The sequence below is a fragment of the Strix uralensis genome, chromosome Z, assembly GCF_047716275.1.
Source record: "Strix uralensis isolate ZFMK-TIS-50842 chromosome Z, bStrUra1, whole genome shotgun sequence".
Lineage (NCBI taxonomy): Eukaryota > Metazoa > Chordata > Aves > Strigiformes > Strigidae > Strix > Strix uralensis.
Genome location: NC_134012.1, coordinates 291,373 through 313,083, shown reverse-complemented (window position 1 = coordinate 313,083; position 21,711 = coordinate 291,373). Strand labels below are relative to the sequence as shown.

Below are 21,711 nucleotides of genomic sequence, written 5' to 3'. Positions count from 1 at the left end.
TTGTGACCTTCCTGAAAACTGCAGCTCCAGCCCTGCCGCAGCCCCCGCCGAACACGCTGCCAGGGGGTTATAAGTACCGTGTCGTACCCCCCAACCATCAGACTTTTCTTCTCTGGCAGTAACAGTTCAGTCTTCTCCCATGGGTAATGGCTGCTTAAGTTTGCTTAAAGTTACTTTAATAGGTCTTGGGATTGTTTTTTCCACTTATGCAGGACCGTTCAGAGGTTTGGGGTTTTTTTCTTTTTAAACTCTGATAGGCTTTTGGCCAGTGCCACCTTTGCTTCAGTCATCTTCTTACATTTTAATTCATTTCAGAATGGGTTGAGTTTTGTGGTTTGTTCACTGTTGTCTTTCTGATTTTGTGATGCTTTTCAAAAACACCATGCTGGATCAGATAAAGGTTGCTAAAAATAAAGTATTGCCAGTATTTTCTCACTGACAAAACTGTGTATATTACTGCGCATGTATATATGTATTAGATACCAAGGGGAGAGGCAGGAGAGCCCTTGCCATGAGAATAGTTCTCAGATTGAACTTTTGTCAATGATTACACCGACTGATTTCTCTGTGGGAGTTTATGGATTTCTTTTAAAGTTGCGTTAAAGAGATATTGATGTGTAATCCATTATAACAGCAGATGTCTTGTTTTTAAGTAAATCACCTTTTTCTCATCAAACCAAAGTTGAGAAATCCCTAGAAGTGTCTAAGAAAAACACCACATTGGATTCCATCCCTCCTGCCCAGGGGTGAATTTGAGTGACTGTGTGATGCAGAAGGGGCTTCATCTGCTGCACCCGGGCACCCTGGGGTGGAGCCGGAGCAGCGCGGAGCCGGAGACCCTGACACGGGTCCGTGCGGGGTGTCTCCAGGCGGAGCTCTGAGCCCCGTGCCGGGTGTCCTTCAGACCCGCGGTTCCCTCCCTCCAAACAACGATGTTCTGGAGCCCGCGGGCCCGAGCAGCGTGGTGCCGGGACGCGGCTTGCAGAGGAACTTGAGGCAGCAGGAGGGGAGCAGCTCCCTTCCAGTTCCCAGTTAGTCTTGGGTGGCTGCAGAGCAGACGTCCTTCACCTCACAACCCTCCAGTGACACCCCCATGTGTATACGGGTACTTGGAACCCACCTTCTAGAAGAGAAGGGTGTTCCGTGCGTCCTAGCACACAGAAACCTGAATTCCTGTGCTTTGCACAGTCTGACGTAGGGAGGCAATCTCAATTTCTGGTTTGGGACACTGCTGGGTTGTTACCACTTCACAGCTCCATTCCTTGTGTTTTGGAAGAAGGGCTGCTGGAGCACAAAAAATGTGAAACTCATTACAGCAAATTATGTTACTTGAATCACTCTGGTTCGAACATAAACAGGAATTTTCAGATCTGTGTAAAATGTCACAATGCGACATTCTTACAGATGTAGATAATTTTTAGGGGTTTAAGGTTTATCATTTTAAGATGTTATTTGTTACTCCAGTAGCAGCAGCAGCTGTGCCCTGACATGCTCAATATTGTTCAGAGATAGGTCTGAAACAGTCCTTGCCACAGAAGTCTTACAGTAGAATGTAATTAGGGTTCTCTATTCTGTAATGTGCTATATTAATTAGCAGTCAAAATCCAATTTTTAAAGCCCAGCTTTGAAACATATTTGCCCTTCAGGCCACATATCGTACTGTCACAGCTTGAAGCGGCCTGTTTCACTGAACCGGTCGTAAAATAAACTAAATAAAATGCATGTCTGCATGTATTTTCCGATTAGAAGGAAGGTGGGGACACCACTTGCCTTCCCCTTTTAGAAGAATTAGTGGTTTATTTTCAAAGTTGCACGTGCGTGCTGTACAGTTTCCCTGTGCTGTTAGGTGCAGTAATGAAATAAACCTTTGCGGGACAGGCTGAACTCGCATGGAGAACAGGGACGTGTTTCCTCCCGGCTCCGATGAGCAAAATAAAAATGTGAGTTTTGGTGGGGTCAGAATCTGTGCCCGGCTGTGTCCCGCCTTGCTGGGGTAGACTGCTCGGCCGCTGGGATCGTCGGTGGTACAGCAGATAAGGAAATCTTCTGAACAGTTTATTGTTTGTTCTGAGTCAGTTTTTGTTCTGTGGAAATGGATTGTTCCTCCGGGCAATTTCAGGTTTTGACTGCTGGTCCTCGTTCTCCCTCCTCCCCTCCTCTCCCTTTCTGGAATGAAAGAGGCAAGGCTTGAATGCACATTGAACAGTGGTCCTAAATCTGGCTTCACCATGAGCGCTGCTCAGAAATTTACATTTTCATGCTGGTGGAGGGATACATGTGAATCTCAATGATCTTTCAAAATTTTTCTTTAAATAAAGGCAAAGCTGTTGCTTACCATTCATCCTATTGTATGGGGGCACAGGACAGCCAAGGCACACTATTTTATAAAGGCAAAACCTTGCACAGAGCTTCTGTTTTCATCTAAACGGTTTATGTTTTGCATCCTCTTCTTTCCCTTCTCTTCTTTCCTGTTCTGCAATTTGACAAAACCATTTTTTCAGAGTATAAATACAAGAAGTTTATGTGACAAAGTCAGCGGTATTTTCTTTAGCTGAAGTATAGAAATTAATATAATCTTAAAAAGGAGATTGCTTTTAACAAATGAAGATGCAAATAAAAGAACAAATTTGTTGAAGACGTTCCGGGAACATTTTATTAATACACTGTGAAAACTCACAAGACCCTTTAAGTAATCTTAAGTTTTGCACGTGCAACTCCACAGAAAAAGAGGAAAGTCTTGACAGAGATTATCTGAATAGTCTTCAAGTTGCTGCTTTCTTAAAATAAAGTACTCATAGCCCCATTCCTTGAGGCAGAAACCCACCCCCTGTGCATGGCTCCGTCTGAGAAAAGGATGAAATGCTGTAACGTTGTGCTGCTTGGCCTTGGAAAACATCAGGTGGCAGGTGTCACCATACCAGCCTTTGCTAAATACAGAAACTTTCAGTAATTATCATATGTGTTTTACAGCTGTGCTTTGACCAAAATCTCCCTCTCAGTCCCCAGAGGGGCTTGAGGCTGCAGGTTGGGGTTGTGGGTGGGAGAGCATCATCCTTGGGCACCCTCCGCCACCTCCTCGGGGACGAGACGCTCCAAATCCGTGGTCCCAGACCTGCCCTGGCGAGACTCTGAGCGTTACGGAGTGAAAACAAAGGTGGTGGGTGCTGCAGGGCAGGGAGAGCGTGGTCCAGGGCAGCCCATGGGTGTCGCGGCGCAGGACGGGCAGCTGCAGGAGGGGGGATGGCCAGGGGGCCAGCTCAGAGGAACCTCCAGCACCCAGAGACTGGCAGTGCCCACCGGACACGTTCCTTCATCCAAACGAGCAAACTAAGTCAGGGGCAGGGGAGGTATTTGTCAACTGGAGCAGAGTTTTGTCATTTGTTGCGTGATGTAGTGCCAGACCCAGCGCTGTGGTCAACAAGAAAAATCGTGGCGGATTTTTCTATGTGTCTCTTAAAGCAAGATTTCAGGTTGGTTGCAGAGGCGTAACTCTCCCTACGTATTTCATCTGAAGAATTTAGTGTGAGTGAAAACAAAGCCTTATGCAATCTGTTCTGAGTTAGACTTAGCTTTTAGGTCACCAGCAGGTTTAGTAAAAAGATATTTTGTTGAAATATTTCATTCAGCCTAAAACTTTGTATTTATTTTCTGATTTGAGCAGTTTTAGTTTCTAGCATTAGGAATATTTAAATCATTGTATCATGGTTTTCCCCTGTGAAGCGGGGGATTTTGGCAGTGAAGAAGAGAAACTTAGTTGGTTTGTCCTCAGGAAGGACGTGCCTGATGATTAACAGGAGTTAATTCGCTGGTAATTTTGATCTGTAACCTGTCACAGAATTGTCTAGGTTGGAAAAGACCTTGAAGATCATCCAGTCCAACCACCAACCCAACCATTCCGCATGTGCATTTCTGTGAAACATGGCACTCACAGTACTGATTGCCAGGGCAGAGTTTTGAATTACAAATATCTTTTTCTTTATGAATGAATTTCCTTAACAGGCTTCCAAGTAATAAATAATGCACTCAAATATGTCAGCACGTTTCCTCACTTTTAACAACTAGACACCAAAAGGCCTGATATTCCCTTGGGCGTAGCCATGACCCCCTTACACTGAAGAGACCTGACGCGGTGCTGTCCTGTCTGTCCTCTCCGCTGGAACCCGAGGGTCCGGGAGAAGCAGTCCTGGGGGTGGTGGCCGTGGTGCCACCTCTCCTTCTGGTGACGGCTGCTTGCCCCGGGTGGTGCTGGAGTCCTTGTGGTGGCCGTTGCTGTGCGTGCCGTGGCTTAGGTACCACACATTGTTCAAATCGCCTTCAATTCATCGTTAATGTCTCCGTGACGGGCGTTAGCATTGTTGAGGTTAGTGAGCATTGAAAATAAAAATATTTCAGCGTGCTGTTCAGATTAGAGCAGGTAGTGTCAGCCCTGGCTTCGGGATGAAGAACAGCAGCCAGCGGGCTCTAAAGCTCCCGTTGCATGTTTGAGTGACGTACCTTGTGTCCAGATACTGCATGACACCCTTCAGCTGAAATTACTGGCTTTTTCAGTAAATGAAGGCTTACACATGATGCTATAGACAGTGTAAGTTTAATTTCTAGTCATCCGCCTTTCATTGGAAATGAATAGTACAGTCAAAACCAGCTGGATAAATTTTTACTGTTTGTAAATCATGACGTTGTTGTGGTTTGTGTTAATAACAGACGTAGATGCTTCGGATCTGGATTATGGGAACAGGGTGGGACAATTTGCATTAAAAAGTCTGCAGACACATGGGATTAATTTGCGTGCAATTTGTAATGGTTACTGTAAAAGTATAGGTGAGGTGAGCACCTCCGCCGACATGAATCCTCCCTTAATGATGAAGATGCTGTGGTGGCACAGCTGTCTGCACGGTGAGAGAAGTAAACGGCGTCGACGTGCAGAATTTTTAAACAGCTGTAACTGCATCCCGATTCTTTTAGCTTATTGCCTTTTATTTCCTCTTTGTTTTTTTTCTTTTTACTTCTGCCAGTCCAGAGGCTGTGTGTGAGAAGGTTATGGTGTGACAGTTGATAATTCAGTGTGTCGTCCTGATTTATTGCACATTACCAAACCCTGTTTTGAAATAGAGTTACTCAGCTTACAGTCTTAGTTGCTGTGGTTATGCATAAAGTCATTTCGGCGTGCAGAGTCAGAAAGCCACGATGAAGACACAGGTTTTGCGAATTCGCAAGGAGGAAAAGTGTGTTTGATGCTGTGGGTTAACTTCTTGTTTCACGTGCTCCCGCTCTGGCTACCTCTGGAGTTGAGCTGGGCCTCCCCATGAGTGCAGGCAGAGTTCGTGCAGGTGGCTGGAAGCGGAAGCTTTGGAGTCCCAGCCTCTGAAGAAATTAAATCATTGCCTGAATTTATACCCGGGGGGGGATGGCAGGACAAGAGGGTGGTGTCAAATAAAGTCCACCCAGTAGTTGGACATGTGCTGATTTTAAGGTGAATCAGATTTGGCGCCAAGGGGGCGCTTTCCTTTCGTGAAGACAGAATTAGTTCCTCCACTTTGGTACATTCAGAGTCTATTACCAGATTCAATACGTGCAGTAATCATAATGTTGAATATATTATAGAAAAACATTCATATAAATTAAATATAATTAAATTTATTTCTGTTTTTCAGGAGAAGACGTGGACTGGTCCATCTGTAATAAGGACTTAGAGGTAACAGACAACCCAGTTGTGCCAAAATTCTTTATTTTTATGTTTATTAATGTACAGAGTGAGATAAACAGGATTGAAAAATCCGTCTGTAGCTTTCGTGTGGGATCCTGAGCAGCGTCCTGCCCAGGGCAGAGGAAGCCCGAGCTCCCGTTCCACAGGAGGAGGTTCACTCGTCGGGGCAGGCCCACGAGTCGGGGGGAAGAGGACGCCAGGAGCCGTCGTGCCTCCACAGACTCTGCGAGGAGGAGGGCAGTTGCTCCCCTCTCATCCTCCTCGGAGGCTGGTGGTTGTTTTGGGGCAGCTCGGTCCCGTTCCCACAGCAGCGCCGTGAGCCGTCTGTGCCCGCTGAGCCGTCCGGCGCTCCCGGGGTGCCACTGGGCTGGGGGCCGGCAGCAGTCGGGCCACAGCCCGGAGCACTCCTCGGGAGGAGGGGGCTTCAGCCGTAGGGTCGGCTCCCTCCGTTGCTCTTCCTGAGGTTTGGCAAAGCTTACATAATCAGGTGACATTAACAAATTCTTTCCCTTACAAGAAATGGTATTTTTGTACCTCTCCCCTTCGCTTCTCCAAAATCTTATTTCTGTATTTAAAAGCAATAAAGGTTGAAGATAGGATTTTCAATTCTGTCTGCCTACACAGAAAGTATGTGTGAGGTCACTGGGAGAGAGTTGTTTCCAGCTTCTCTTTTTTTCTTCTTTTTCCTTTTTAAATCTTTCTTTACAATTGCAAATTGCAGATTTGGTCTAGACTTGTATAGCATTGTACTTTGTCCAAGAAGTTTCCCTTATACTTCCCTTGTAGACAATGCAGGTTTCTCTAGAACAGAACTACCCAGTTCCAGCCTGTATGTGTGAATTGTAGGTGTAAAAAGTTAGATTTCTAACTGAACACTACCAGCAGGGAGCTTCACAGACTTCCAGTCCTAACAAACACTAAACCACCGAATCTCAAATGATTTTGCTCGTGTTGTCTCGCCAGGCGCAGATCTCCAACTATGCGAGTGTGAGACACACCAGTATGCGATACTACACAGCTGATAAAAACGTCACCTGCAAGAATTGCAGCAGACCAGGTCATTTGTCCAAGAACTGTCCTACTCCAAAGGTAAATGCAGCACCTAAATGACTTGGAGATGCAGCTGTTTTTTCTAATACTCTTTTGTACTTGCTGTTAGAAGCATTGCTTCAGGGGTTTATTCTTTCATTGAAAGGTTGCTCAAGTTGAAGGACAGCTTGCACAAGATCAGTTTACTATAGGAAATTAGCTGTTTCGTGGAGGTCATTGCTTTTGTTGTTTTTGTAAAAGAAAAGATCTGTAAGTATAAACTGAGCAAAAAGAGAGTCAACTATAATGTAGAAATATTTTTTTGTATTGTAAAACCAGTTTCAAGATGTAAAATGTTTTTCAAATGTATTTTCAGCAAGGAGAACCTAAGGGATCCAAAAACCACCCCTAGCAAGTGATTGAAAGCAGATATCGTATAATGAACCGGGTATGAATAATGTTAAAAACTATAGACAGGGTGAGACTGGAAATAGCTTTAAGCAGCTCAGATAGATGCCAAATATTCAGAAAGTTTGTGCATGGGTTAGAGGTTTAAAGTCGGTCACTCTGCTGTGAAGAACTGGGGGCAGTTGCATGAGCGTCGGGATTTTGCCGTCACCACAAGGGTCGGCAGGAGCTGCGGTCGCGGAGGCTCCGCGTGACGACATCCCACCCAGCCACAGTGTAAGCCCTTGGCGTGCAGAGGCGCTCGCTGGGGAGGTGCTTTAGAGAGATACAGGTGTGCCTGGGGAATGGTGCTCAGTGTTTTATCCTTGTCGCTCCCTGTCCTGACTGTCTGGGTGCCGGGGCATGTAGCCAAGGGCTTGTGTCAGCCTGACCCCGGGGCCAGCCGAGCCCCGGCCAGCTGCTCGCTTACGCACCCCCAAGGGGTGGGGGGGAGCTGGGAGGGCAAAACCAAGAGAAGCTCCTGGGTCGAGATAAAGGCAGTGCAGTGAGCGAAGACAGAAACCCCAGGGTGCAAACGCAGTGGCTCAGCACAGCGGGCTGGTGCCCACCCGTCCCTGAGCAGCAGCCGCCTTGGAAAACCTCCCTGCCCCAGTTCTGCTGCTGATCACGGCGCTGGGACGTGCCAGGGTCCGCGGGGCTCGGCTGGCCCTTCCCGCTCCCCCCGGCTGGGCCCTGCTCACAGCGCCGGGGTCTGTCCCACAGAATGCTGCAGTGCAACTGTGCATCGTGTTCCCACCACACAGCTCGGGTTTTCTGCTTTTACAAAATTTAATAAAAAAATAAGTGTTCATACAGAGTGCCCGACACTTCTGCTCTGACTGAAATGTACTTTTTGGTTTAATGATTATTTTTGCTGTATTCACTGAGCAAATAACACGGGCACTGGTCGTGTAACGAGCGCTCCTGACACAAGGTCCGAATCAAGAAGGTCCAGGGAGTCTGTAAAGTTACAACATCGAGTTTTACTCTATTCATAGTCTTTCTTCACTTAATTCCTTGATGAAACATAACATCTCTGCAGTTCCTCAGCAGTAGACATTTATTTGGGGTGGATTCTTCTTCATTTCTTCTTCTGGTTTTTTCATCTTGATTTTTTCACACATTCTCACCTAACGTAATTCTTTCTTTTGTTTCTCCATAGAAAGTTCCCCCTTGTTGCCTGTGTGCAGAAAGAGGTCATCTACAAAACAGCTGCCCGGCACGTTTTTGTCTGAACTGCTGCTTGCCTGGCCACTACTTCAGGGAATGTCTGGAGAGAGCCTATTGGAATAAACAGTGCAACCGCTGTGGTATGAAGGGGCATTATGCTGATGTGAGTATAGTCTCTGGCAAAGAGCTCAGTCATTATCAGTTTGTATCCGTCAAAAATTGAGTTTAAAATGACCACAGTCTTTTCTTATTTTCTTTACTTTTATATAGTGCATATTTGTTTAAGCTCATGAAAATATTGTAGTTAGTCATCACCTAACAGCAGCACAGTTTTCATGAAGCGTGGTTCAAAGAAAACAAACTAGAGCGTTGTAAACACTCAGTCTTTAGTTTTGTCCAGTTTAGTTTTTCTGTTCCATTTCTGTTGATCGGAAGGTGTAGAGAGATTGAAATTAGGAGACATGGTATGCTGCAAGCATGCCAGCAAGAAGCAAAGAATAACTCTGATTCTCCAAGAGTTCCAGATCTGTGTTTTTTTCACTATGATCACATATTCATCAATGAAAATATTATTAGAAGTTCAAACTAATGTCTAAATGGGTTTGGGAGACATTTGTAACCGTGGTGTATTTTACATTGCAAACGGACTTTATGAGCAAAATGGAAATGGGGGACTTTATTTTTTACGCAAGTACAGGTGAATAAAAATTTTACCTGACATTAGCTTATCAGGAAGCAGGTCTACAACCGTATTCATGTGCCTTCGCTTAGTTTCTGCCTGCTTTTCAGTGAAGTCCTCTATTATTTATGAACATGCAAGAAGAAAGATAATGATGAAATTAATTATCTCTCTGCTTCTGTATCCCTATAGACAGGCCCACCACATATGCAGCGTAAGAGAATTTGTAAAGTAGTGGAACAGTTGCAAAATTGTGTACTCTACTATTAAGAGGAAAATATTGATATTTAATGTCTGGAACCTACTGATGTGCTGTCTTAATCCCATGGGAACCACACTGGCATTTTCTGTCTTCACTCCTGTTGTTCAAAACCCAACTTTTTGTACCAAGACCAGCTCATAGCGCTTGGGTGGACACTGGGGTCCTGTTGGCAGTGACTGTAGCCCCTGGTTCGTACCGTGTTACGCTGCCTCTCCACCACAGGCACTGGAGAGAAAAAAGTACTTGGTGCAAATGATGCTCTCCGTACCGTGCCTCACGGCGCAGCGCCTCGGCAGGAGCTGGGGTGGGGGCGCACTCCCCGCCCGGCACTGGGCTGCGTGTCCCAGGCTGACAGCACAGAGGGGGAAGGGGTTTCACGCGCTTCCCGGGGAGGGGGAGGCCCATGAAACACTCGCGTTCTGCTGTGAGATTTTACGGAGCATTCAGAGTTGTCTTGGATGAATGAATGAGTAACTTTGGCACAAAACCAGGTATGGAAATACTAAAAATGTCAAGTACTGTAACAATACTGACGGATGTTAAAGGTCATCCAGGTATGGTGTATCCTCTGCACTGAAGACTAGGTGGGAGGAAGGTGTGAGACTTCATTTGGCTGAGACTTTTTTCCTCAAAACTTCTATCATTTAAACTGTATCATTATGGAAATACTCTCTTCAGTGCATGACCAAGCACTAGATAGACAATATCTTAAAAATATTTCTTCAATTCTTCTGAATGCATTTTGAAACAGCAAGAGGAGGATTAGAGAAAATCTCCCTCCCCTACTGGATGCAGAGGGAAACATGGTAACTAAGGATGAGGAAAAGGCTGAGGTGCTCAACGCCTACTTTGCCTCAGTCTTTAGCAGTGGAACTGGCTGTTCCCTGGACACCCAGCCTCGTGAGCTGGGAGATGCGGAGGGGAAGCAGATTGAGGTCAGCACAGTTGAAGAGGAGGTGGTCAGAGACCTGCTACACCACTTGGATGCACACAAGTCTGTGGGACCGGATGGGTTATACCCAAGGGTGCTGAGGGAGTTGGCAGATGTGCTCGCCAAGCCGGTCTCCATGATTTACCTGAAGTCATGGCTAACTGGGGAGGTCCCACTGGACTGGAGGGTGGCAAATGTGACACCCATCTACAAGAAGGGCAGGAAGGAGGATCCAGGAAACTATAGACCTGTCAGTCTGACCTCGGTGCCAGGGAAGGTCATGGAGTAGGTCATCTCGGGTGCCATTAAAAGTCATATAATGGACAACCAGGGGATCAGGCCTAGTCAGCATGGGTTTATGAAAGGCAGGTCCTGCCTGACAAACCTGATCTCCTTCTACGACAGGGCGACCTGCTTATTGGATGAGGGAAAGGCTGTGGATGTTGTCTACCTTGACTTCAGTAAGGCCTTTGACACCGTTTTCCACAGCATTCTCCTGGCAAAACTGACTATTCGCAGCTTGGATGGGCACATGCTTTGTGGGGTAAGAAACTGGCTGGATGGCCGGGCCCAAAGAGTTGTGGTGAACGGAGTTAAATCTGGTTGGCGGCCGGTCACGAGTGGTGTCCCAGGGCTCGGTTTTGGGGCCACTCCTATTTTAACATCTTTATTGATGATCTGGATGAGGGGATCGAGTGCACCCTCAGTAAGTTTGCAGACGACACCAAGTTGGGTGGGAGTGTTGATCTGCTCGAGGGTAGGGAGGCTCTGCAGAGAGATCTGGACAGGCTGGAGCGATGGGCTAAGGCCAACTGTATGAGGTTCAATAAGGCCAAATGCCGGGTGCGGCACTTGGGCCACAACAACCCCCAGCAGCGCTACAGGCTTGGGGAGGAGTGGCTGGAGAGCTGCCAGTCAGAGAGGGACCTGGGGGTGTGGATTGACAGCCGGCTGAACATGAGCCAGCAGTGTGCCCAGGTGGCCAAGAAGGCCAATGGCATCCTGGCTTGCATCAGAAATAGTGTGGCCAGCAGGTTCAGGGAAGTGATCTTGCCCCTGTACTCAGCACTGGTGAGGCCACCCCTCGATGACTGGGTTCAGTTTTGGGCCCCTCACTACAAAAAGGACATTGAATCACTTGAGCGTGTCCAAAGAAGGGCAACGGAGCTGGTGAAGGGTCTGGAGCACATGTCGTACAAGGAGCGGCTGAGGGAACTGGGGTTGTTTAGTCTGGAGAAGAGGAGGCTGAGGGGAGACCTCATGGCCCTCTACAACTACCTGAAAGGAGGTTGCAGAGAGCTGGGGATGAGTCTCTTTAACCAAGTAACAAGTGATAGGACAAGAGGTAATGGCCTCAAATTGCGCCAGGGAAGGTTTAGACTGGATATTAGGAAGCATTTCTTTACAGAATGGGTTGTTAGGGGTTGGAATGGATTGCCCAGGAAGGTGGTGGAGTCCCCATCCCTGGAGGTGTTTAAGAGTAAAGTTGACTTAGCACTTAGATATATGCTGTAGTTGGGAACTGTCAGTGTTAGGTCAATGGTTGGACTGGATGATCTTCAAGGTCTTTTCCAACCTAGACAATTCTGTGATTCTGTGATTCTGTGAAGTAGAAACTGTTTTGCTCTTGACAGTCTGCCCAAAGCTGTTACTGCTGCCTGTGGAAGTTAGTCGATAGAAGAAAGACGGAGAGAGGCTTTATACCAGAGATAGTAGTGACAGGATGAGGGGGAATGGGTTTAAACTGAAAGAGAGTACAATTAGATGAGATCTGAGGCAGAAATTTTTCCCTGTGAGGGTGGTGAGGCCCTGGCACAGGTTGCCCAGAGAAGCTGTGGCTGCCCCCTCCCTGGAAGGGTTCAAGGCCAGGTTGGACGGGGCTTTGGGCAACCTGGGCTAGTGGAAGGTGGCCCTGCCCATGGCAGGGGGGTGGGACTGGGTGGGCTTTCAGGTCCCTCCCAACCCAAACCAGTCTGGGATTGTACGATACCACACAGTAGTTAGGTCAGTTCTATACTACTTACCAGGAATCCTGGATGTGAGGAATGTAATGTCATGCACCACCACTGCAGACTCTGGAAGAAATCTAAAGAATTTGAAGAGAAAGATTTAAAATTATTGCTATCATCATGTGGCCTAAGTAGAAGCTTCTATCAGTATTTCAAAATACAGGTATATAGATATATATGTATTAACAGAATCTTTTTTGTAACAGCTCAGAGAATTCACAAACCAGCAACTTCTGTTTTAAAGTATGGTGTACCTCAAGCTAGACACCACTGGTCTTCAAATTTTTGCTTCCCGGATGAATAATTTCATGTCAAGTTTCAGTGCAAGATGAACTATTTCGGCAAAAATGTTCCAGACCTGAAGGAGACTTTTATACAAAGGCATTCTTTAATATTCTTAAGAATGTTGAATGCCATAGCAGTTGGAAGTGTGGGAGAAGAATAAAAGAGATTGGCAAAACAAGCAAAATTTTTGAGGTTAATAACTCTATTTAACATTAAAGATCTGTGGGATTACAACCAGGCAGAAGTATATTGCAGTCATGTTACTGCTTTGTGAGATTAAGTGATACTAGAAAACTTCACTTGGGAAGGTCTTGTATTCGTGTGCTTTTGTGTGTGTGTACAAACCCCTTCCCAGAGAGACTTTAAATGTGTGTACTTCTCATGGAGATACATAGATAGTGCTGAACTGAGTATGAAAAATATCAGTTAGATTCAGGTTTGCAGTAGGACACTCGATTCAGTGTAGTAGGAGGCTGAGGTATGACTGCAGCATGAAGATTTGTCCTGCTGTTCCAGAGATCCCAGTAGGAGACCTGCTGTGTCCTTCCTTTAATTTCCCTGCGGCTTCTCAGTAGCAGCGGTAGTTGTGCGGTAGGGACTGAAGAGAAGGGTAGAAGTAGTTTGAAGGCCTTGGAGTTTGATATGATCTACTAAAATAAAACATAGATGAAAATTAAAGCCTGATTAAACATATTTTTATCTTTTTTCAATCTTGTATGGTATTATTATGGTTTTACATGTCCCAGAAATTCAGTCCTGTACATAGCAATTAACCTTTTATGCTTTTTTTTTTCCCTTGAATTAAACACAAAAAGATGAGGATAAAGGCAAGCTGCGATAACATCAGCATACATTCCTACTTCATTTTCTGTCTAAAGATACAGCTTAAATGTTTGTCTTCCAAAAACACCTGTTTGATTCCCCCAAACATTAGGTTTTTTGAAATTTGGAAATATTTGAATCTCTTTCTAAATGTCTTCTCCCTACCTTTATTTCTTCTATTTGGTCAAAGAATGAAAGAGATCCTGAGAAGGCCTTCTCCTCCCTTTCACTGAATATAGAAGTTTATCCGAATAACTCTTCTACCTGGTAAAGCTTATGCTCCGTAACCTCTGTCATTATATTCCCCCTATGGCAAAATCATGCAATAATTGAGTTTCAGGGGGAGGTTTGGCCCTGGAGCTTCGCGGTCAGACAGGAGAGACGCCTTCGTGCGCTTTCTGGTGTCATTTCCAGGCAGGGTGTGGGGGCCGTGCGTGTCCGTCCGTCCTGCTGCTGCCCGGGGGCAGGAGTGAGGAAGGGACAGCCAGGAGCTTGTTGCAGGCTCACCACAGCCCGTGGTACGTGGGATAGGCCGACGATGCCCAGCACATTGGGGAGTTTACTATTTCTTTCGGTATTTGAATGTTAGAAGTTTAAATTTGCTCTTCCTTTTCTAGCTGTGCTTTTGCCTATAGCTAACATGTACACAGTACCATTACTTGAAAGAAGTGAACGGCGTATTTCTGCACCCCCTTTCTGCTGAACAGTTAGTCAGAGCTGTAATCTTAAGTCGCTTTTCATCGCATCTCTTGCCACCTTTTCTATTTTACACATTCTGTGTGTAAAAAGTTCTGATAAAGCACTTTTCAGTAAAGAATTATGAGTCCTCTATCATCCCAAAATTTAAGTGCTACCTAAGTTGTATAGATTATCAGGAACATCACAGCATGTATTTTTGCTGCCCGTTTAGGTCCACCTTAAATCAGACAGGTTTTTCTTTGAAACTTCCAGGCATTTCTTTGCACTTCTGCACGACAGGCAGAGGCTACCTGTGCAGTGAGCACGGGGGTGTAAGAACAGGGTGTCCTCTGCCCCCTCCCTGGAGCAGAGGACGGCACGGCAGAGCTGCAGAGCGCGAAAGGGAGGTTGTGAGGCTACGCAGCAGCGTCGGAGAGGTTACAGAAAGCAAAAGGTATCCTCTGAAAACCCGATGTCTGTATGCAAATGAAGAAAATGGAAAGGATTGTAAACTGGCAGATTAAACATTAAAGTGCAGAATTGAGACTAAAAAAGTGTTGAAGGGGCACTTCGCAAAGGAGTCAAAACCAACTGTAAATCTTTCTTCACATCAGAGCAAGAAGCCCGTAAGGCCAACACGATCAAGACGTGAAAGGAACGCTCAGCCAGGGTATGGCTGTTGCTAACAACCTAAAAATATGGTTTTGGCATCTGGCATTCATGATGGAAGAAACCAGGACATTCCCACACCAAAATCTTACTTTGTGGAGGGAATGATCAGAAAATGTCTGAAACTGAAGAGAATGTTAGCGTTACTACTAACCTATGACGACTAACCCGTTACCAGAACTGGGTGACAGTTACCCAGCAGCTGTAGGAGGTGAAACAGCCAGACTAGTGACAGCAGTGGGTAACCTTCTGCTTTGTGCCAGGTTGGTAACTGAGCGGCAAATACAGTGACAGTTTTTAAAGCGTGTCCGAGGGGGATCTGGGCACAGGCCTGCCAGCCTGATGTGCAGACCGAGCCAGCTGCCAGGAACTGCACTAGCAGGGCATGTGGGAATGGGTGTGTAAGTGTGATGTACGTGGGAGGATTCCAGACCACTTTTGTAAAGGAAATCCCACTTCTCAGAAATCTCTGGAGTTCTTCAAAGGAGAAGGTCGACAAGCATGTGTGTAAACAGGATCCAGTTGACATAGTCTGCAATTTCCAAAAGGCATTTGACAAAGTTCCTGACCAAAAGCTTTTAAGGAAACTAAACAGGCATGGAATAAGAGGATAAAGGTAGGATATGCTAGTGTGACAGGGAAAAGGGTGAACAATAGGGTGACGAGATTTGCTGAGAAGACTGAATTATTTAGAGTGTCAGTGCTGTGAGCCAACTGTGAAGAACTGCCCAGGGACTATAAGAAACAGAGGGAGAGCACAATAAAATGGCGGAGGAACTTGAGTGGCAATAAATGTAAAATAAAATGCCCAGGGAAAAATAATCCCATCTCTGCATATGGAGGGATGGGCTCTGAGCATTACGGTTCAGGACTCAAATTTTAGAGTTACGAGATACAATTCCCAAAAAAATCAGTTCACAACTGTGAAAAAAAAGCTGATGAAACATCAGGAATCACCAGGAAAGCAGTGGACACCTCGGTGCCACGTTGGTCCCTTCTTCTGCATCCCTCAGCACAGCTACGACTCTTCAGCCTGGAAGAGAGATGACAGAGGGGAGGATCTGTAAAGAGCTTCAAAATCATCCATGATGGGAGACAGTGGTTAGGGATCAATTGTTCATCGTTTCTTCAAGTACAAGAATTAGGAAACATCTGACTGTCGTGGTTTAAACCTGTCCGGCAGCCCAACACCACGCAGCCACTCGCTCGCCCTCCCCCTGCCCCTGGGATGGGGGAAAATATTAGAAGGGTAAAGGGACACTTATAAGTTGAGATAGAAACAATTTAATAATTGAAATAATGGTGGTGGTAGTAGGAGCAATTATAATAATATTACTAATAAATAATAGAAAATACAAACAAGTGATGCACGATGTGATTGCTCACCACCTGTCAACCAATGCCCAGCCTGCTCCTGACTAGTGATCCCAGAGAAGAGGAAGTCCCAGAGAGAGCGAGCTTCCCAGATCACCCTCCTCTACACACCGATCGTGACACTGTATGATCTGGAACATTCCCTTGGCCAATCCAGGCCCACTGCTCTGGCCGTGCTCCCCCCCAGCTTCGTGTGCACCCACACACGGGCAGGACACGGGGAGTTGGAAAGTCCTGGATTTCTGAGCAACAACTAAAACCATCAGTGTGTTATCAGCATTCTTCTCATGCCAAATCCCACGATGAATCCAAAACACAGCGCTGTTCTAGCTACGAGGAAGGAAAATTAGCCCTATCCCAGCTGACACCAGGAGAGTGAGGAAGGCAGTAGGAGCTTGGTTCAGAAGAGACAGGAGGAGGTGACCCTTGGTGCAATCAGCAGCAGACCGAGGGATGCAGCAGATGCAGAAGGTCTGCTCAGGTTCTGGAGGAGACGGGAGCAGTTGGTGGAGGATAAATCCACAGAAGGTCATTGGACACATAGAAACTTCACCCATCTTGCGCAGTCATTGAGCCAACAGTTGGGTGTGGAGGAGTGTTGGGGGCAGGGCGCGTGCTGGCATCGGCTGATGGCCGCGCTTTGAGGCCATGGCATGTGGTCTGACACAGCGTTATGGTTTTCAGGCTGTGTGAACTGATCATATCAACTGGCCTTACGTCTGTGCCCCTGCCAGTTACTTTCTCTAAAGAGTTACGAGTCCTCCACAGGGCACTTTATCAAAAACCTTGAAGTTGTTTCACCAGGTTACTGTGGCTGTTCGGTATCAGTCTGCCTGTTGGGATGTTTCTGCTCTCCATCAGAGCTGGAGCAGACCACAGATTTTGCTCTGAGCCTGGGGCTGAATGAGTCCAACATTCCCCAAAGTTCTCCAAAATACTCTGAAAATGCTACTGCAGCCTTCATAGAGCAGACCTTAATAGGGTTGGGAAAAAGATTTATATGTTCCCTAATTTTTTCTGAGATGCTATCAAATGTCTTGGATGCTCAAAAAAAACTTCTAATTTGTCTTTCCCAGAAAGTTCGCTCTCTTTTCCTGTGACATAAAGCATGCAGAACAAGCTCCTGTGCACAGTCTGTTTCGGACTGACTCTCCACAGTCACACTTTTGTCCAGAAGTGAACATGAGGCAGCTCGCAGTACTTCGCCTAGTTTGATTTGAAAATGTCCAAAGTTATTTAAAACATTTTCAGGGTAATACATTTATTATCTGTTAGGTCAGTCTATTTCCCTGAGACAGCATGAAGTCACCTTAGATGGAGTCGTGTTGGTGGCAGCTCAACCCCGTGTGCTTTCCTCGGGAGGATCGTCACAGGAGCAGGTAGCAGAGTTGTTCAGAAGTTTCATGCGCGGCTCTGTTTGACCATGTGCTGCTCCCGCGGGGAAGGAGCACGTCAGGCATTGTGTACACGTACACATGTGTATCTGTATGTGCCTCTGTGTGTACATATGTAGACACGCTTACGGATGTATACGCTGAAAAACCCACGCTGTGACCGTCCTATGTCTCGTGGGCTCAGTGGCAGTTAGGTGGGTGTCGTGAGGTCTGCAGTCTCAGCTGCCAGGGTGGGAGAAGAACTTCCAAAACAGGGCAGTGTGACAGGGAGGAGGCAAACGTGGCAGGCAGGGCAGTGTCTCCTTCTATACGTAGGAAAAAAACAGCGAGCGGGTGCTCAGCGAGCTGCCCGTCAGCCGACAGCGCCCAGGTCCCTGGCGCTCTTCATCGTGCCAAGCCTGTCTGCATGCCGAGCACCCTGTGAGCAACGGAGCACCCGGGTGCTGCCACCGGCGTCCTCGCCCTGTGTCCTGACACTTTTTCTGGCCCTGTAAACCACCGTTAGGCTCTTCTTTCCCAGAAGATTTCCTGCCGCCTCTGTCGTTCTGGGAACGTGGCCGCCTCCGCGGGCTGGGGTGCGGCTGGAGGCACGGGGGTGAGCCCGCGGGGTCTGGCTGGTGGCCTCATGGCCAACGGGGCCCGTTCCTGCTGGCGGACCCTCCCCTGGGCATAAAGCAAGGGGTTTGCCCTTCTTCCCTCTCCCCTGGCGGTGTCCCCCGCTCTTCAGTCGGTGCCCACGGGGTGAGCGTGAGTGGCCGTTACCGGGGCCTGGCCGGCCGCGGGGGTCACCCGCCTGGGCCCGCTCCATGCCGGCGCCAGCAGCGGCGGCTGTGTCTGCGCGGGGAGAGGTCTCGACATCTGCTCGTGCGGGAGCGGTTTTGAAGGGAAGCATTGTGTGTTTTCCACGGCAGTTCCCATGCGGAGGTGATGAAAAGTGTGTGTTTTGGCAAATCTTTTGTTTCATTGTGGTGGCTTGCAGCGGGGCAGCTCCTAGCAGCCGCCGCTTTGACAAAGCACCAGAGGATTCTGTTAAAAAGTTGTGTTTAGTAATTGTAGTCGTCGTGTCAGACCATAACTGACTTGGAGCTGAAGGATTTTTGCGAGATGAGTAGCTGTGCCAGCAGGGACCCAAGTCTCCTGGGCCAGCCGCGCTCTCATTAAGATTTGCCGCTAGCCGTGGCGGTGTTCGGCAAGTATGTGACGTGCATGCTGTTATTGTATGCTTGGCTTGTCAGCCTGCAGCTTTCTGACACTCACTTATGTCACTCTTTATTCAGAGAGGAAGAAGCTTTTGATAATTTGACAAGACAAGCTCTTAAACGATCTAGGTCATGGCCTTCACTGTCTGTGATTGTGAACATATTTCCTGAAAGCCCTGTCACTCATCACAGCTACATTTTCTCCCGGGGAGCCGCAGGCCCGTCCCGGTCTCCTGTCAGCGCGTGCATTTTGGTTATTCATACGCCAAATACAGTAGCGGGGTTTTTCCTTCCCTTTTGCAAATGCTCGCATGTTAGCGAGGCTAATCCTCTCCCCCGCGCCGCGCTCCCAGCAGGGCTGCCGTCGAGGGCCCTCTCGGCGCAAGGCAGACGACCGGCCAAGGGGAGCGGAAAGGAGGAAAGGCCGCTTAGTGCTGTTTTTGTGTTTGCTCATTGTTGTGGAAATATGAGAACTGGTGGCAAGGGCCTTGTCTATTGAGCACTCGAGTCCTGGTCTGCTGTCAGGGGCTGTTTGAGATTGAGTGTTTTATTTTCTTTGATGTTCACGTTTGAGAATAGGGAAGTGGGAATTAAACAACAGATGCATTAAGCCGTTGTTCTGGTAAAACAATAATTAGCACCTGATAAAATTCAATACGGGTCAAAACGCGCAGTATCCAGCCTTGATTCATCTGGTGTGGCAACCTCAGCCGGATCAGGCTCGGATATGAATAATCACCCTTCCAAATTAACCGAATGTGGGCCACAGCAACACCGGCACGGATCTGGGAAAATTAATTGCCCGGCGCTTGTGCGGACGCGGCGGAAGGTGTGGGGATGCGCACCCCGCCCGCGCCTGCTGCAGCCGAGCCGCTGTGGCTCTGCTCTGAGGAGTAGGCACCTCCTGTGCCCGTACATCTAAATGCTAGTAAGGTCAGACCACTGGGGCAGGAAATAAATGCAATTTTATTTTAATGTAGTTCATCACACTGCCATCGTACTTGTATACCACAAGGGCTTTTCTTTAAATGAGGGCCATTCATGGTTAAGTACTTTGAAATAAATAAGAAAAATCGTAGGATCGGTGGTTGTTGTATTTGGTTATGCTCTCTTCCATAGCAAACCTCTTTGCTTCATTTGAGAAGCCAGCATTCAGTAGTAATAGTTAATTACACTTTTTTGTCATTCCGTGATAGAAGATACAGACAATAACTCTGAGCTGATGCAAGGTAATAAGACTCCAAGTTAAAAGCATGGTTTCTAAAAAGCTGTTGTTTAGCCAGGCATCCGTTTTCAACTATTGTATTCAACTTCTGAAGTTCGCAAGTGATCATTGTGACAGTGGAAAGTATTACACCGAATCACCATCTGAATGAAGAAATAGGCTTGGCCAGTCTTCCCTCACCACCTTCTTCCTACCTCCCTTAAGTTCTCCCACAGCCTTAAAACATCCTTAAAGACAGTGACGCTAAAGCCTACCCCGTGCTCGCACTGCGAGGGCTGGGGCTGTGCTCCTCCAGGGTTTGCTAAGAGTGTTCCAACTGCACTTTCCTACTCTGAGTTACGGATTCTCACTGTAACTGATGTCTTTGTGTCCAGAGCCAAAAAAAAAAAAACCCAACCACCAAAGTATTATTCAAAAATAAAGTAATTTTTTTATTATTACTATTATTATTAAATAGCTGCTGTGCGAGTAAAGGTCATGTCACAGAGTGGCATTTTGCCAGTATATGACAACTCATTGATTGCGATTTTTCAACCATATTAGTCTGGGGACACTGTGGTAATCGAAAACTATCCAGAACTAATGTATAAATAACTGCCTGCTACCCCTGTGCTAAACCAGCAAAAGTCTCATGTACAGATGAAGCCTTTTACAGGTTTGAGAGAGAAGGCAAGGTCTTTGGTGCAATATTTGTACACGCTAGAGAGTGTTTATGTATCGCACCTCCGAATCCTGCGTAAGTTAGCAAAGGAGGAAAATCCTTTTGTTTGCACTCAAAGACAGCTCGAGTGTGTTCAAACTGTCAAATGTTGGAGCCTGTTCCTCTGTTAGAAATGGGTACTTCACACATTTTCTTTATAGAAATATTAATATAAAACTCAAATATTTACATGCAGTATTTGAGTAAGAGGAGAAATGTCGAACCATTACACCAAACAGATTGTAGATTTTTCTCCAGAAAATTGTGTTACTGACAGAATGAATAATAAATAATATCATTTCCATCACATCCAGGAAAAACATACTGTATATGCCATAGGGTGACTGTCAAAAACTTGGAATATTTTTTGAGAGATTCAGTTGTTAATATTGGTTGTTGGGTGGGGTTTTTTTTTAATTAACATGCTCTGTCAGAATAAAAGAAGGCAAGAATTTAGGCATGAGCGAAAAATTTATTCAAAATCTAAAGAAATGTTAATAGTACTCATTTGCAAGTAGTCATGAGGCTTCAATGTTTGAAATTGGAGCTACAGCATATTATGTAGAAGCCACAGAATATCTAATATTTCTTCTTAAAATACTGAAAATCGAGATTGGCAAAACAAATTGCTAATTGTTCAAAATGATTAAGGAGCTATTTTAATAAAAGGGTAAATGTTTTAAACAAAAGTGAAAGACCTCCATTGAAGTAACTGTGTGCACACTCTTAAACATGAAAATGGCTCACAGACAAAAGTACCACTATTTCTGTGTCTGTTTATGGCTTGGGGGTCATAGGAGAAGACAGAAATATTGTACATTTTGTAAAAATGTTGAGAACCCTTGAGAAAGTGACCTCTGTCTCATTGATCGTTAACACATTCTGATTTTGTACGAAGAAGAAGATCCACATTTTCCTCTTTCCTCTCTCTTACGTATTCCCCAGGTCTATTGTGTTATTGCTGTGATTCAAAAGTCTGCTCTGCAAAATTTTTTACAAAGGGCTGCACTTAGAAGTTTGTGTGAGAGTCTGGCAAGTTTTTTTAAAAAAAGTAATTTAAAAAAAAAATCAAGCAAGCCATTGTAAAAATAGAAACATTAAAGCAATCTGTTATGCTTCTTGTTTACAACTCAT

The 21,711-nt window shown here is 46.2% G+C and overlaps 1 protein-coding gene across 3 annotated transcripts in view; it reads left to right on the top strand.

Annotated features, from left to right (window-relative positions):
• The window catches only part of ZCCHC7 (zinc finger CCHC-type containing 7), a 117,489-nt gene that overhangs the window by 71,336 nt on the left and 24,442 nt on the right, over positions 1-21,711 (top strand). For all 3 annotated transcript variants that reach the window (XM_074856411.1, XM_074856412.1, XM_074856413.1), the window contains 3 exons: positions 5,652-5,692; positions 6,668-6,793; positions 8,343-8,513. In XM_074856411.1, the coding sequence (XP_074712512.1) occupies positions 5,652-5,692; positions 6,668-6,793; positions 8,343-8,513 (338 nt within the window). The remainder of the gene's footprint in view (positions 1-5,651; positions 5,693-6,667; positions 6,794-8,342; positions 8,514-21,711) is intronic.